This window comes from Diabrotica virgifera, chromosome 4, assembly GCF_917563875.1.
Source record: "Diabrotica virgifera virgifera chromosome 4, PGI_DIABVI_V3a".
NCBI lineage: Eukaryota > Metazoa > Arthropoda > Insecta > Coleoptera > Chrysomelidae > Diabrotica > Diabrotica virgifera.
Window position 1 is genome coordinate 28,131,263 of NC_065446.1, and position 18,634 is coordinate 28,149,896.

The 18,634-nt window shown below is 30.5% G+C and overlaps 1 protein-coding gene across 1 annotated transcript in view; it reads left to right on the forward strand.

Annotated features, from left to right (window-relative positions):
* Positions 1–1,079: 1,079 nt before the first annotated feature.
* LOC114349333 (cysteine and histidine-rich protein 1 homolog) overlaps positions 1,080–18,634 on the forward strand; it is a 60,710-nt gene continuing 43,155 nt past the window's right edge. Inside the window, exons 1-2 of the mRNA XM_028299673.1 lie at positions 1,080–1,428; positions 8,092–8,330. Of these exons, the coding sequence (XP_028155474.1) occupies positions 1,174–1,428; positions 8,092–8,330 (494 nt within the window). The 5' untranslated portion in view covers positions 1,080–1,173. The remainder of the gene's footprint in view (positions 1,429–8,091; positions 8,331–18,634) is intronic.

Consider the following 18,634-nt stretch of genomic DNA (forward strand, 5'->3'; position numbering starts at 1 on the left):
CGTACAAAGTACACACACATTCCTTTTTTTATATAAACGCAGACTAAAAATCTAAAAATTAAAGGAATAACGCACAGAACACAAAAAATCGCCGATATAACTTAATTAACACATTAACCGCCACACTAAATTTTTTTTTGTGTCGTCAGGCTCCACGTGAAGGCTCCAATGTTAATGTAAATTATATTTAACTCGCTGAGCCTGAGCGCCTGGGCCAAACAAGGCGCGAGTTAAATACAACTCGCATGGCGTTCAATATATTCATTAAGTGCCCTTAATATTCCTAACTAACTATCTGTGGTTTAAGTTTCATGTCAGCTAATATATTTTTATGTTTCAACAATGTTTTTCTTTAATTTTGGACCTTATTAGGGGAGAAATTTTCCTTCTATTTAATTTATAAAATGATGCTTTAAAAATATTCTTTTGCAGAATATTTTTATAAAATATTCAATGGCATGATAAGAACGTTTATTTCTTCTTTATATATCCTTCTTATCTTTGAACCTTATTGTTAGGTTTTTCATTTCCTCTATTTTTGTTATCCCATGTTTCTCAATATCCTTTGTTGCTTGGTTCACGCTACACGTGATTCAACGCTTATTAATACAATTTTAAAAACAGAACATCAATTTGGAATACAAATTAACATGGAAATACAAAAATAATGGCCAGTACATCTGTTATCTAGTGTTGAAATCTGGACTGTAAATTAGCTAGCAAGAAAAGAACATAAGTGCTTGGGCCATTCGAAATGTGAATGTTTAGAAGAATACCTATTAATATAAAAAAAACAGCTTACCTTTGACATATATATCGCGACCAGTTTTGTATTAATATACTAAAATACTAAAATCAATAATAGAAGGTAAAAATACATTTTCACTTAAGACTACTAATTTGATCCATTATATCAGCAACTTTGTTTTAATTGTTAAAATGAACGCCACTGAATAAAAATAATTTCTTTGAATTCAAGAAATATCTGCATTTGGCAACATCCCTATTTATAAAAACAAAGGATGGATGAAGGCGTGGCCTTGACGGATACTTGGTTCAGGTGGGGCGAGGGAAACACGCTAGGGTTCGTGTCAAATAAGAAACGTCACGTCAGCTGTTTTCTGGTTTTGTGTGGAAGTAGAGTGTTCCTCTCAGCTGTTTTGTGTTTGGGTAATGATTGAATTAGCTATCAACGAGGATATTAATCCTATCGACATGTCTGAAACTCAGCCAACATCATCGAGTAGCGAGACTACTTCGCAAATTGTTGAGGATGTAAAACAGGAAGAATTCCTAGAACCAGACATAAAAAAACGTAAAATTAGTAGTAAACTACCAGATGACAAAAAATACAAGTTAGAAGAAAGGCTGGGCGGAATTTTATGCTGCGCAGTTTGTTTAGATTTGCCAAGAGCTGCTGTTTATCAGGTAAGTTTATATTTTTATCATTATCCAAATAGAAATGAACCCATTTTGTTAACAAGCGTTACATAATATGCTAAACATTTACGTTTTTCTTTGTTCTCTTTTACGTTGCAGCAGATTTCTGCAGGCGAGTAGAGGTATTGATTAAACTCGCCTGTGGAAAAATTGACTCAGAGCAGAGTCCTTTTGTTATGTATTTCCTAGCATTGCATGACAGAGGTCTTTGTTCTGTACTGTACCAGTGATTTTCTATTTTATGATTTTGCGTAGTTATAAAAATTTCATGTTAGAAAAAATATAGTTCATAATTATTTGTACTACGGTTTAATTGTAAATATAGAAATTTTAGAACAGAAAAGATACCTAGATATTTTCTAAATAATTTGAAATTTGGACAAAAATTATATTAGGGACATTTTAAGTCTAATTTATAAAACATTACCTAGTAAAAAATTAAATAAAAATAGCTAAAGAAAATAAATTCCTAACAGGTTTACCTATTTGACTTCTGGTAAAGAGTAAAAGTATTCTTTCTTCAAATTAGTATTTGCTATGATTATATTATTTCTAAATTATGTTTACATAAAAATACCTAGTGTTATTTTGATTTTGAGGTCAAGAGCTTATTCAAATATTATGAATGACCTTGTACTCTTTTTTTACATCTAGGATTAGTTGATGAAAATGAGTTTTAGTATGGATGTATTTGCAAATTCACATTTATAATTTTGAAAGCCATATTTCAGAAAAAAAAGGCTTAAAAAATATTATTGATTATTTAAGTGTTAAGTTACTGTTCCAGTGAAAATTTGACCCCCCAAAAACTCAGAAACCAAGAGCTTCTTCAAAATAAAAAAAAAAACATCAATTTTTATTGGGAGGGGCACGAATTTTCATGCAAAATTCATGCCCTCGAATGCAACCCCCTACTACCCCACATCAACCCCCAGTTTTTTTTTAAATAGCAAGAAGTGTGGTCGAGTGGCACATCATTTGAAAGGTAATTTTTTTTCTCTACACAACACTCTATTTTTTTAATTTACGTAATAAGTTTGAAGATAATTTTGGACTTTACAAATTTATTATAAATTAGTTAAATCCAAAATTATCTTTAAAGTTATTCCGCAAATTAAAAAAAAATAGAGGGTCGTGTAGAGAAAAAAATTACCTTTCAAATGATGTGCCACTCGACTACACTTGCTATTTAAAAACACTGGGGATTGATGAGGGGCAGTGGGGGGTTACATTTTAGGGCATGAATTTTGCATGAAAATTCGTCCCCCTTTCAATACAAATTGACATGCTTTTTTAAATTGTGAAGAAACTCTTGGTTTTTGAGTTTCTGGGGGCGGGGTCAACTTTTCGTTGGAACACACTGTATATTGCAATATTAATACATTCACGGATACGCTTCACATGTATACACGTATTCTTATGGAGTAAGTGACTTCATGTGCAGTCGTGACCGTGAATGTGTTATTATTGATATTTTCAAAAGTCATCTTCATTTATCAGCTTTATTATTAACTCATTATATCATAACTGGGAAGAAGATAACTATGAAAGGAATTTTTATCATTCTCATTTGTTTCTGTCAATTCCCATTTTTCCCAAATGATATCTTGTAACTCTAGATGTTTTTAATCATTATCATCAACAGCCATAGGTGTAACCAGGGGGGGTTATGACTCCCTCCCCATTTGGATATACTTTGAGCTCTATACGCTTAACACCATTACTATTCCATACCCCCAGAGACCATCCAGTGGTTGTAACCCCCCTCCTTATGATCATCCTGGTTACACCTCTGTCAACAGCTATCCCATCCATCCTCGGATGGGTCCATTCATATCTGTTTGCTGTTTTTTTTGCATCCATTTGTGGCCAGCCATTCGCTTGATGTCATCTGTCCATCTTGTTTGAGGTCTGCTTCTACTTCTTTTGCTTGCCCTTGATCAATGTTTTTAACAGATGTTCTTAATGGTTTCCCTTACATAGCTAATGCAAAGTTTTAAAGTTTTATCCAGAAGGTAATTTGCCTTCACTTTTTCTTTGTCAACATTTAGTTTTGCTTTTGTTAACTGTAATTCTTGATTTTGTAAGATTGTGTCATCTTTCCTTTATTTTTACACATCTTTGTTGTTGTTTTTCTGTGATTTATTGTGGATTTTATTAGCTGTTTAATGTGTCATTATCGTGCAACCTCTTCTGTCCACTGCTGGACACAGGTCTCCTATTTTTCGCCTTTTTCCACGGTTCGATGTGTCTTCTTGCCATTTCTTGGACATCCGTTTAATGCTGTCCATCCAGTGTGTTGGTGGTCAGCCTCTGCTGCGTTTATCTTCTCTTGGGCGCCAGTTAAATAGTTTTCTGGTACATCTTGAGTATTTTAGACTCACTATGTGACCTGCTAAATTCCATTTCAGCTTGCCTATGCGTTCGACAACATCAGTGATAGATTTTTTGTCACACCAAGAATCAAGCGATTCTCAACGTTTAATGTGTATGCTTTTTCTCATGAGGATCTTTCAGTGCGTCACAGTTTTTTGATTACTTTCTAACGCATTAAATTGCATGTGACAGAAAAAACCGCACGTCGGTGATTACATTTCGTCGGTGACATTTATAACATTTATTCTAGTTGTCAATATATGCCTCTATAATAGAAAAAAAATCTTTATGAATTATATAATATATCTACGAATATAATCTGTACAATTTATAAGACTATACAAATCAAAGGAAATATCATTTTATAAATGCAATAAACACAATTGATTTGATTTTATGCCAAATTGCAAATAAAATGTGACAACTGTCAGATTTAACTAAAATGTCATGTCACTGAAATGTATATTATTACGGACTTACCTTTTTTTCTATCATTTGTGACGCACTGAAAAATGCTCATGATAGGAAGCATATACCTATATTAGTCCTTTCACCAGGGGGGGGGGGTACAACGGCCTCCTTAATTCAGATGGACTTACCCAAGTTTTTTTTATGTATTTTGACCGGTAGAACACGAATTATTTGGGTAACAGTTGACCCGGATGTCGATAAGATTGTTATAAACAAAGAATTTGAGGAATTACATAACAGCGATTTTTCGCAAAACGGAACATTTTTTTGTATTTTTTGGGTGATTCTCAGCAAAAAACTGGTCTTACAAGTTTTTTCGTAGGATACATAGTTTTCGAGATAAACGCGGTTGAACTTTCAAAAAATCGAAAAAGTGCAATTTTTGAACCCGAATAACTTTTGATTAAAAAATAAAATAGAAATTCTGCTTACAGCATTTGAAAGTGCAAGTTAAATTCTATCGGTTTTGATTATTTGCATTGCTAAAAATTCAGTTTTTATTTGTTAAACAAAGCTATAAACACATAATATAGTGTTTCCCGTGCCCAATGCATGCGTTTTAATGTACGTAATCTTGTATGCGCGCCTACTCGTTCGATTTCAAATGAGAAATGCATTGAAAACATTCAATCACTATGTGTTTATAGCTTTGTTTAACAATAAAAACATTAATTTTTAGCAATGAAAATAATCACAACCGATAGAATTTGACTTGAACTTTCAAATGTAGTAAGCAGAATTGCTATTTTATTTTTCAATCAAAAGTTATTCGGGTTCAAAGGATTCGGGATTTTTTGAAAGTTCAACCGCGTTTATGTCGAAAACTATGCATCCTACCAAAAAACTTGTACAACCATTTTTTGCTTAGAATGACCCAAAAAATACAAAAAAATGTTTTGTTTTGCGAAAAATCGCTGTTATGTGATTCCTCAAGTTCTTTGTTTATAACAATCTTATCGACATCAGGATCGACTGTTACCCAAAAAATTCGTGTTCTGCGGGTCAAAATACACAAAAAAACTTGGGTCAGTCCATCTGAATTAAGGAGGCCGTTGTACCCCCACTGGCGACAGGACTATATTAAAAGACTGGACTAAGTGCATTGGTGGGTAAGTTTTGATAATATCTACAAGAAAAATTAATAGAAGTAAAATTGTTTGCAGTCATACAGTGTGTTGCATTTAAGATGAAGACACTTGTATATTTCGGTTATCAAAATAAATACAGATTTGAAATTTTGCACAGTCATACAGATTGATGGTTCACGTTTTTTAAGATGGTCAACTGAAATTTAAATTTTAAACCCGGCCTACTGCGAATCCATAAATTCCTACTTGGATAACGACCTTTGAAGTGGAAGTCGAAACGTCAATAAAATCATTTTTCAAGTTAAATTGTGGCTTATTTCCCAATTAGAATAGTAAATTACATAAATGCCACAAAGAAATGGCTTCAGAACAATTTTAAAAATATAATATTCTAAGGTATTGCAGTTAGGAGTCGAGTAGCTATATCGATAATTCTAAAAACATTTAGCTAGGAATAATTTCTTCAATTTTCAAGCTCAAAACAATGCCTTGTTGAAAAAGATACATGTTTACATTGCTATTAAAATTTAATAAATTTTGATCATCATAATAAGACTTAAAATGTCTCAGATATAATTTTTATTTATTTAGTTGTTTACTATTATCTTCTTAAAATAAATGTAATTACCCTAATCTATGTTACAATGTATTTAAGGCGGTCAAAAATTATCAAAATGATGTTTGGTTTGCATCTTTTTGTTGCAAAAGTTTTGAATCCAAAATAGATCAGGAAATCTAGTGTATTAATGGGCAGACATAGTTTCTTAATTTGCTTTATTTAATTTTTTAATTTAATATCACAAAATATCTGATTTTGGTATAAAAAACTTTTGTTCTTGTTGTGCACCAAGTATCATTTTCATAACTATGTAATTAGACAATACATTTGTATTATTAAGCTTTGCTGTTTTATAAGTAATATCTGAATTTCAATAAATTGATTTGATTTATTTTGCGTAGTCCTTACTTTACTATTAGCTTTAGTATTTCATTTCCCAATACCCAATTCCTTTAAAACATTGATGCTAGTAATGGTTGTTTTCCTGCAAATTTTCATGAGGTAGGTGCACCCACACTACTTTTCAGCAAAGGCAAAGAATACCTACCTGCTTTGACTTCATTTACAAATATCACATCTAAATACCATCAATTACAGATATTTTACACAGATGGGTAGGTATTTTAATAAAACATGGGTAACAGTGGTGTAATCAGACCAGTACCTACATATATATTAACTAATAATTCAAATGAAGTACTTTTGAAGGCATGTAATATAATAGTATGAATCTTACATATAAAGTCATAAGAGATTCTTTGATGACCTACTGTTTTTATTTTCGTAATTCAAAAGTATTTTTGCTTCTCATATACAGTTTTGAAAAAAATTAGTCATTTTGTTCCTACACAAATTTTAACTCAATAGTATCTTCAGTAGTCACATAAAAATAAACAAAACAAGAGGTAAAGTAGAAAATTCAATTTTTAACTGAATTTTTCTGTACTGTATATTGATCGTTTTTGTTAATTCCAGGATATGGACAGGATTGGTAAGTGTTTAACGTCTAATTAAAACACAAGTTTCCACTGCGACAATTTTTAGCACTTTGGAAATTTTTGCAATGTTGCCAATTGCAAAAACTTTCAAAATATATAGGCTTTAACTGTATTGTTTACATTATTATGTTTTCCTAAGGGCAAAAACAGACGAATTTCTCTGTAGCGCTACTCTGTGGATCCACAAAGCAGCTTCCGATGATTAGCCATAAATTCTTATGTAAACTAATGTACCCTTCCAGACGAGCGACAGTGGCCAGTCACAGCCGTCAGCCTCTGTCGCCGATCATCGCCACTGTGGCGTCCATTACAAAATCATTGGGGCTACAAAATCGCCTGTTTAAGCCACTTTGTGGATCCACAGAGTAGCACAGAGTGGTTTGTCTGTTATTTCGCTAAGTTGGAAAGTGCATATAGTAATAAAAGCATGGATTAAGTATACATGCCATAAAAGTCAAATAATCAGTAATAGGTGCCCATTTGGCCAATTAATTCTATTCATATTTTACTGATAGTACTGTGTAGCTCTATGTATCATCTCATTATTGTAAAAATTACAATACATTGTGAGGTTTATCATGAATCAAAATATTAATTTCATTAAAAATAATAGTCTCTTTTATCAAAATTTATACTGATGGTTGGTAATAGAGGGGAAGTGGAAGATGAAACTAACAATGAATACAGCTAGATAGATAATAGCTGTAACTGTAGATTGCAAATGATTTTGTCAGGTGTCTTAATTTTACTAGTTACTGAAATTATGTTAATTTTGCTATAAATGTTTATCATACATTTGAAGACATCTGGTAAAATTTATTCAAGGAAACATTTGATAAGGTATTGAAACCTAAATTGAAGTTTGACAAATTCAGTAATCTGTATTGGTGACGATAATGGTGTTCATAGAAATTATGTTTTATTTATGTATTAAACAGCAAATTTGCAGTCCGTATTTTTAGGTTATTTGGAGCTGATGAGATCCTCTAAAGGTAACAATTTGATGCACTGTTTGATGTCTTGTTTAACCTTCCTAGTTCCACTTCCAGGATTATCATTGCCAGTTGATATTTTAACTGAAATTCTTTAATAAGAACAGCATATGATCATTTTACTAAATTGTTTTTTTTTTCTTTTTTGGTGCTCGCGCGAATTATAGTGCAGCAATGGTCACTTAATGTGTGCCGGATGCTTTACTCATGTCTTGGCCGATGCCAGGCTCCGAGACGAAACAGCTACTTGTCCAAGCTGTAGAGTCGAAATAAGTAAAACTACAGCCACTAGAAATTTGGCAGTTGAAAATGCCGTATCGGAGCTTCCGGCCGAATGCCAATTTTGTAACAAGCAATTTCCGAGAAATTCTTTGGTCAGACACGAGGAATCTGAATGCGAAGAAAGGTGAGTAGAAATTATTACATCAGTATACCATAATTAATTGGACATTAGCTAATGGGTAATATAAGACATCAAAATATTACGATTTAACCAAAATCGCTTAAGGGGATAGTACGTATTTTCGGCTGCAATGCTATTCAAATGGGGATTCATTTTTTTCGAATCCTGAGAAAACTAATAAGTATTTTTGAAAAAAATTTAAACGCAGAATGAAAGACTTCGTTATTGCCGAGGGCAGAAAGTCCCTCAAACCTTCTATAATGTGTATTTTAATAAGTTACAGGGATGAAAAACTAAGAGAAAATGTAGTGTGATTTTTAATTTCAAATATCTCATTCAAAAGAAACTTTTTATTTATTCTAAGGGACTTTCGGCCCTCGATAATTATTTAGTCTTTCAATCTGCGTTTAAATTTTTTAAAAACGTTTATTAGTTTTGTCAGGATTCGAAAAAAATGGACACCATTTCCGTGGTGATATTTTCCAAATCGAACATTCGCTATTAGTCCAGAAAGCCACTGCGCATCCGCTAGGAAAAATATTCTAATTCGGATTTTTTGCACAATCTTACTCAAAAAGGACCCCTTTTTACAAATTTGCATGTTGCCAGGACCAAAAGTTGGTCAAAAATTTTTTAAACGTTTTTTTTTTGTTTTTTTCTAAAATTATTTTTTTTAAATGGAACAATTTTTTTTAGATTTTTTGGATCATTCCAAACAGAAAAGGTCTTTAGTGACTTTTCTCTAAAGTTGATAGTTTTTGACATATAAGCGATTTAAAATTGAAAAATTGCGAAATCGGCCATTTTTAACCCTCAAAAACTATGTGAAAAACTGAAAATTTGAATGTTGCCAAGGTAGGTAGATATTCTTTAAACATCGATTGATGAAATCCCGAAGAGTTTTTTGCAATACAATATCAAAAACCCCTTTGTTTTTTAATTGCCAATCAAGCGTGCGCGACACTATTTTCCACCGTTGCATGTGTATACAGTATGGTGCAAATGAAAGGAACAAATTCGTTATTTCGTAAACCGGTGACTTTAAGAAAAAATCTCAAAACAGGTTGGTTCTTATTTTTAAGTTATGATATTGTGGCATATATAGTATACTAGTGACGTCATCCATCTGGGCGTGATGACGTAATAAATGATTTATTTAAATGAGAATACGGGTCGTGTACTGGCTCACTTGAAAGGTTCTTCAATTCTCTATTCAGTAATCTAAATATGTACAGCCGGTTCCTAAAAAAACTGATACGACTCTTAGTAAGATTTGATCATGTTGAGCAGTGTATTTGATTGATCTGACATTATATTTAGTATGACATACAAATAATAATATAAACAAACAACAAACAACTGATTGCATATTATGTTAATTCATAAATTGTACTAATTATTAAGGTCTAAATGTTTATATTATTTTAAATCTATCTAAACTTTTATATTAACTATCTAAATGATAGTTTTTACATCAAATAGATCACATAATTATTGTAAACGTGGATTATACAACAAAACAAATTAATATTCAATTCAGCCCTGTAACTTATTAAAATAAATATTATAGAAGTTTTCAGGGACTTTCAGCCCTCGGTAATAATGTAGTCTTTCATTCTGAGTTTAAATTTTTCAAAAATATTTATTAGTTTTCTCAGGATTCGAAGAAAATGAATACAATTAAAATACATTGAGAATTTTGACATGCGTCACAATTTTGCATTAACTCAATGTAAAATTCTAAACTGTTAAATTCCAGCTTCCCTAATTATTTGACATCAAAAGACATTAGAAACTATTTGTATAGGATTGAAATCTGTATTGAAAACAACTGTTAAAATTGGTCTACGTAATTAAACATATTCCAAAATTTTGTAAAAATGTAATACATTTCAGTTTTCAGCCCAAACTTAGGCCACACACAATGCAATAATGTTCACATTTTTGAACTGTCAATATTTTTATTTTATCATCTATTGTTTAAAAACAATACAGTTGATAAGATACTCTCAGTTGCGGAGAAAGTATTAATAATAAAGATTAATAATAAAGTCTAATAACCGTGGAACAGAATAAGCTATCTGACAAATTTTAAGATTTGGCAGTGACATTGACAGTATGTAAATATTAAGTATTTATCCTTCAAAATACACTGCTCAATTTTCTACAAAATACGCTTCAAGAGTCGTATCAGTTTTTTTTGGAACCAGGTGTACATAATTTATGCACGGTGTCCAAAAAATTTTTATTAAATTAAATCATTTTGCAAATTGACAAAAAAATTAAATTATTTGACACCCTGTATAAAGAATTATGTAAATGTTTATATTACTGAATAGAGAATTGAAGAACCTTTCAAATGAGCTAGCACACGACCCCTATTCTCATTTAAAAAAATCATCGATTACGTCATCACGCCCAGATGGATGACGTCACTAGTATACCATATATGTCACGATATCATAACTTAAAAATAAAAATCGACCTGTTTAGGGATTTTTCCTTAAAGTCGCCGGTTTACGAAATAACGAATTTATTCTTTCATTTGCACCATACTGTATACACATGCAACGGTGGAAAATAGTGCCGCGCACGCTTGATTAGCAATTAAAAAACAAAGGAGTTTTGAATATTGTATTGGAAAAAAACTCTTCGGGATTTCATCAATCGATGTTTAAAGAATATCTACCTACCTTGGCAACATTCAAATTTTTAGTTTTTCACATAGTTTTTGAGGGTTAAAAATGGCCGATTTCGCAATTTTTCAATTTTTAATCGCTTATATGTCAAAAACTATCAACTTTAGAAAAAAGTCACTAAAGACCTTTTCTGTTTGGAATGATCCAAAAAACCTAAAAAAATTTTGTTCCATGCAAAAAAAATAATTTTAGGAAAAAAACAAAAAAAAAAAGGTTTAAAAAATTTTTGACCAACTTTTGGTCCTGGCAACATGCAAATTTGTTAAAAGGGGTTTTTTTTGAGTAAGATTGTGCAAAAAATCCGAATTAGAATATTTTTCCTAGCGGATGCGCAGTGGCTTTCTGGACTATATCTTTTGTCATACAACGCACTGAGTCAAATAGAATATTTATGATGACAAGACAGTGACAGTTTTAAATATTTTAAATATTTGACATGGCACCGGGAATATTTTGAGTTGTTGGTTAAATAATATTGATAATGTATTTGATAAATAATTGATTTAAGACGAGAACTTAATAAAAAGTTATTTATTGTTTGTTATTTATGGAAGATCCAAGCAGATAATACATCAGGATTATATTCTGTGATCCAAGTATTTTGTTGTTAAAGATGTTCAAAATAATTGTAAGCGTTCCATAGTAACAGTATATTATTAAAAAATCACTTTAATACTTTTCCTCTTTTCTCGATTGAGTATTAGTTTTTGTTGTACATATAAATTATTACAATCACTGGATACATAGTTAGTGAAAAAATTATCACATGTATGTATTAACTGAATTAATAATTTGCAATTATACAAATAACAGATATCCAAGAACATTCAAAAGCCATCTCTTTAAAGTTAATGTAATGATGACATTGTCAAGTAGAATGACATTCTAGTAATGTTTACATATCCATACCAGTGTGAATTTTACTACACATAATTTGCCGTGTAAAGACAGAAAAAGTAGGGATAGCCGTAAAATATTTGCTAATTATGTACCCATGGCCTTGAATTAAATTTTGCTTGGTATTTTAAAACTATTCGACGTATCCTTTTCAAACTTGGCAGAAAGTGTAGGTATTATACACCTTATGAAATTATGATAAATAAACGTTTCTGGCTACTATCAGTAGCGTACGACAGGCGATGGTTGACCATTCGCAAATTCTACGTCACTGGCGGAATTGCCGTTTTAGCGCAATTTTTCGATTCTTCAATACCCTCTATGTAAATAACGTACTCTTCACTTGTAACGATAAAGTCATTAGTTTTCGAGACATTTGAAGTTAAACATGTAACGGCACAGTTATTTTAATTAATGTACCTATTGTGCCGCTTAATTTTTAATTTAATAATCAAATATTTCGAGAACTAATGATTTTATGGTTAGGAACAAATAATAATATACTCTTCAGTTTTAACGATAAAATCATTAGCTTTCGAGATATTTTAAGTTTAAAATTAAACGGCACAGGCACAATACATTAATTAAAATAACTGTGCCGTTACACGTTTAACTTCAAATATCTCGAAAACTAATGACTTTATGGTTACAAGTGAAAAAAGTACTTTATTTACACAAAGAGTATTGGAGAATCAAAAAATTGCGCTAAAATGGCAATTCCGCCAGTGGCGTAGAATTTGGGAAGGATCAACCATTCGCTGTCCCCTGTCGTACGCCACTGATAGTAGCCAGAAACGTTTATTTATCATAATTTCATAGGGTGTATAATAAATACCTACACTGTCTGCCAAGTATGAAAAGGATACGTCGAATAGTTTTAAAATACTGAGCAAAAATATTTTTTAAATAAAACACCCTGTAACTCCTTAAGGAGCCATATTTTATTTAAGCTTTTTTGGTTAAATCTTAATATTTTGGTGTCTTCTATCACCCATTAGCTAATGTCCAATTCATTATGGGACACCCTGTACAAATATTCTCTTTTAAAAAATACTTTTTTTTAATTTATACATAATATATGTTACACGATTCGCTCAGTGCCAACTGTCTAGTAAATTTAGTAATTATTTTTTTGCAATATTGGTGAAATTTTGATCGGCTTGAAATTACTATACAACAAAGCACACAATTAAAACAAAGTTTAAATGTTTTGAAATTTTATAGTTGTTTAGGTATTTTTTTGAAACCAGGAGAAGTAATTCAAATTTACCGCGCCGTAATGTTTGTTTGTAACTGGTCCAACCTCGGGCAAGTTTACTCCACTGTTATGAAATTTTGACACTATTGGCATTTCATAGGTTAATTAAGTTATATCGGCGATTTTTTATGTTTTTTGCGTTATTCCTTTAATTTTTAGATTTTTAGTCTGCTTTTATATAAAAAGCAGTTGTTTTTAGAACTCTTTAGCGACGTATTAGTATAATATAATAATATACCTAATGTCGATAATCGAACTTGATAATGATATTTCTAGTCATAATTTTATTGCTTGTAATTATGAATAGATATTGTTGTATTTAATCTAGTGTATATTAATTTATGATACCAATCTGTATCAATGGAATGAAAGGAATTTTAATTATTTAATAATAACTCGAATAATTATTATGTTCTAATAGATATTTTATTAACATATAGAGGTTAATTAGTTTATTATCATTATATCTTTATACATATCTGGTCCGGAATCATTTGCTGTTTTCCAGTGGCGGCTAGGGATTTTGAAGTTTGTGAGGCGCAAAAATTAATCTAAAAATCGTTTTTTTTTTCATCACATTGACCTGACAAGAAGTTTTTATTTTTAATCTGCAGCACAATTTCTTCTTTCCAAACTATGGTTTGTTTTTAAACCAGGAGGAGTAAACTAAAAAGACAGATTCACACCTAAGAAATTCACTAGAAAAATCACCAAATACATCTTCTTTTTTAGTGGATCATATCTCGGCCTTCGACGGTAATCCATACATATTATACTAATACGTCGCTAAAGAGTTCTAAAAACAACTGTTTTTTGTACAGTGTGACCCATTTAGATTGGAAACACCTCTATAAAATTTGAAGTTGTTAACCGATTTTAACCAAATTTTTTTTTTAATGTCATGTAATAAAAGGTCTATTGCGGGGCAAAATATGAAATATTTAGTTAAATTTTCAGGGCATTCTACGATACTTTTTCTTCGTCGAAAATGGAGAATTTGTATTAGCGATTTTTTTATTAAAAAAATTTCTACGCCACTGGATTTAGAGTGGCTTCAAATAGCTATGACAAAAATTTCATTAAAATATATTTATTAATAACGAAGTTATGACAACTTAAAATTTTAAAACTCACTAAGCTACGAGTCAAAAAAGAACACCCTGTATCAACAGATAACCATAAAACTAATTATTTTTCAAATAATTTTAATAATAAACCACTACTAGACAAAAAAATGTTTAAAATAAATTTAAAATGAAATTTTTGTCATATCTATTTGAAGCCACTCTAAATCCAGTGGCGTAGAAATTTTTTTAATAAAAAAATCACTAATACAAATTCTCCATTTTCGACGAAGAAAAAGTATCTTGTTAATTATTAATATTAAAATTATTTGAAAAATAATTAGTTTTATGGTTATCTGTTGATACAGGGTGTTCTTTTTTGCGTAGCTTAGTGAGTTTTAAAATATTAAGTTGTCATAACTTCGTTATTAATAAATATATGTTAATGAAATTTTTGTCATAGCTATTTGAAGCCACTCTAAATCCAGTGGCGTAGAAAATTTTTTAATAAAAAAATCGCTAATACAAATTCTACATTTTCGACGAAGAAAAAGTATCGTAGAATGCCCTGAAAATTTAACTAAATATTTCATATTTTGTCCCGCAATAGACCTTTTATTACATGACATTAAAAAAAATTGGCTAAAATCGGTTAACAACTTCAAATTTTATAGAGGTGTTTCCAATCTAAATGGGTCACACTGTATAAAAGTAGACTAAAAATCTAAAAATTAAAGGAATAACGCAGAAAACACAAAAATCGCCGATATAACTTAATTAACCTATGAAATGCCAGTTGTGTCAAAATTTCATAAATTTCATTAGTGTCAAAATTTCATAACAATGGAGTAAACTTGCCTGAGGTTGGACCAATTAAATACAAACAAGCATTACGGCGCGGTAAATTTGAATTACTCCTCTTGGTTTAAAAACAGATCATAGTAGCGTGCTATCTACAATATCATTTTGAATACTCTTGCCAATTCGCCAATTATTTTTTGATTTGACCACTCTTCAACAGTCCCTTCATAACCCAAATTATAATTCAAAAGCACTGCACAGTTTGACGGATCTTCTTTCAGGTTGTCACGATTTTGATTACTTTTTCATTTTGCTTATTTACGTATGCGCAAAATTTCGCGCCAATATGTTTTAGATGAATTCATGTTTTTCGAATCCTGAGAAAACTAATAAGTATTTTTGAAAAATTTAAACACAGAATGAAAGATTACATTATCACCGAGGGCCGAAAGTCTCTTAGAATCACCAAAAAGTTTCTTTTGAATGAGATATTTGAAATTAAAAATCACATTAAATTTTCTCTTTTTTTCACCCCTGTAACTTATTAAAATAAACATAGAAGTATTCCGGTGGGGGAGTTGCCGGAATTTAATTGAAATGAATGTAATAAAAAGAACGATAAATATTTTATTTATTGTTGTAACAAAAATGTGTTTCGCTTAAGACACTCGGAAGGAAAGGTCGATGTTAGCGACGGCCAAGGGGTGTGACCCGATACGTATGCCTGTCGAGCTGTGACTGAAGAAAAAAACCACAAACGATAATATGTTTGTGTTTCTTTTACTTTGACCAGCTGTCAATAAATCACTACGTCTGGCGTACACTTTTGCAGTTTTAAGAAAACAATTTCGATGCATTAAGTGAGTTGTTGACATAATGGTCTGATATGATAACTAATTTATGTGGGTGAGAAAACAGATGTTGACAGAGTAAAGCCATGTCACTCTTAACATTTTTGTATTTAATTTAATGTGAATTTCGAATGACTAAGTTAAATTAAAATTAAAATTAGCGAAAATAGTAATTAAAGCGTATCGCTATAGAAGTTTTCAGGAAATTTCGGCCCTCGGTAATAATGCAATCTTTCATTCTGCGTTTGAATTTTTCAAAAATACTTACTAGTTTTCTCAGGATTCGAAAAAAAATGGATGCATTTAAAACACACCCAACCCCCTCTGTGGCTCAGTGGTAAGAGCGCCTAGCTTTGGATCGATAGGTCCGAATGGTCGTGAGTTCGAATCTCACCAGGGTCAGAAATTTTTCTTTTATTATAAATTAGTAGATGAAGATAGTTTCTGTCCTTGTGGGATCGGTACTCACCGGAGGGACCGCAGACGTTCGGATAAAATTAGCGTCTCTTTGCAAAGACAATGATGTCGACTTTGCAAAGTAACAAGACACTTCTCAACACACACACTACACATGACACTAGGTACCTAACTGCAAAAATTCACCGTACCAACCATGCCAATGGCCATTAGTTGTCGAGGCATTAGCTAAATAAAAAAAAACACACCCTTAACCATAATTTATTTATAAGCAGAATCGAATTGTGTTGTAAAAGAATAAACAATGATTCAACTAATTTGTTTCCTCTCATTTACATATCTAATTTCCATAGTTATTTTGTTTTCATATCCTTAGAAAAATGGAGTGTACAGGAAGTTCTTCGCTATAGTATTTTTACTACAAAAACGTTATTACGTAGGTCAAAATTTTTGACGTAAGAGAACTGTCAAAACATTAGAATGTGACTTTTCATTATTGCCGTGTTTATAATAAACATAGCAATAATGAAAAGTCACATTCTAATGTTTTGACAGTTCTCTTACGTCAAAAATTTTGACCTACGTAATAACGTTTTTGTAGTAAAAATACTATACCTTCCATTCACTGACTGTTTTTTAGTGTCAGTTCAGTAATCAGTCTCTTCAAGTGCATGTCTCTTTGACCGTTGTATTTTATTCTTTAATTATTATCCCCATTGTTGTTCAATTTCTTGTTGATCGACCTTGTATAAAGCCAAAAGTATTTTCATTGTTGATTTAATATCAAGATATTATTAATAGGGGAGTGCATATAGATTTTCACTTCGGAAAAAATCAAACAAGATAGAACTTTTTGTTATTTCATTAAGAAATGTTTAATAAACAACATATCAAAAAGTTCTACTCGAGAAGTGGGTGCTTCATTTTTTATTAAACAAAATGAACTGCGAAATTAGATGTTTTTTAAATAACTCCGAAAATATAAATTTTGGAAAAAAACTGACTTGACCATTGAAAAATTCAGAAAATTAAAAAAAAAACCTTATATAAAGAATTTTCTAAAATTAAATCTGTAGCTTCTATAATTTTTTATTTATAACGCTAAAGTCACCCTTCTCACAAACATTGGCGCACTGTAAACTAGCGTACGGCACGGCGAAGTGCACGGTTGAGTTATTTTAATGTAATTCTTTAACTAATCGATCAAATGAAATTTTACAAATTAGACTTGAAAGAAGAATGATTAAGCTATCTTATGGTTATAATAAAAAGAAATAAAATGTATGGGCATAGGTACGGTGTGGGCTGAAAGTGAGACTTACATGAATTTTGTTTAAAAATGATTTAAGAATGTGTAACTAATACAATTTTTCTTATAAAACTCTCAATTTTGCATAACTTACCTTTAAAACATCTTACTAAACGATGTTTCATTAAAAAAAAAGTCTCAAAAATTTAATTCAAATGATACACGTCTCAAAAAATGTAATTTTTGAAAACTTCATAGTTTTACAGAATTAACACCAATTTAAGACGGTATTACCCAAGTTTAAACAGATCTATTACAGTTTTATAGGTGTTTTTTAAAGCTTAGGATGTAGTCTTTAAAATACACTAAATTATTTTACTTTAGAAATGAAATAAACTATTTCTTTTTGAGAAAATTAATAAAGATAACAAAAATGTAATACAAAAACCGAAAATTACCAGCTAAAAAAATGTTTATACAAAAGTGATCAAAACTTTTTTCTGTAATACTTACCTAAAATACATTTAATAATAAGCTTCAACAATAATAAATGTTTTCAACAAAAAATTTTTTTTTTAGCTCTTATACAGTATGTCTGCGTTACTTGGAATATTGATAACTTTTTTATTATCAGTGTTACGAAAAAAAGTTATTCTTCATAAAATACTCTGCATCATATATAATCTAAGATTCAACCATCAAATGTCAAATTTTATTAATTTTATACGAGGTATGTCAAAATATGAATTTCACTCAAGAGTAAAGTACCTTTATATTTCACAATATCGAAAATTGTTATTAAGAAAAGTTGTTTGGAATTAAAAAATATGTTTCAGTGTTCAATTACATCCTTCTAATTAAAATGTTGTGAATAATAAAGGCACTTAACTCTTAAGAAAACATCATATTTTTTACATATCTCGTATAAAATTGAAAAAGTTTGATATCTGATGGTTGTATCTTAGATTTTAGACCAGGTAGAGCATTTTATGAAAAATAACTTTTTTTCGTGAAATTTATAATAAAATAGTTACAATAATAATTGTAATAAAATGATGATTAGTATAATAT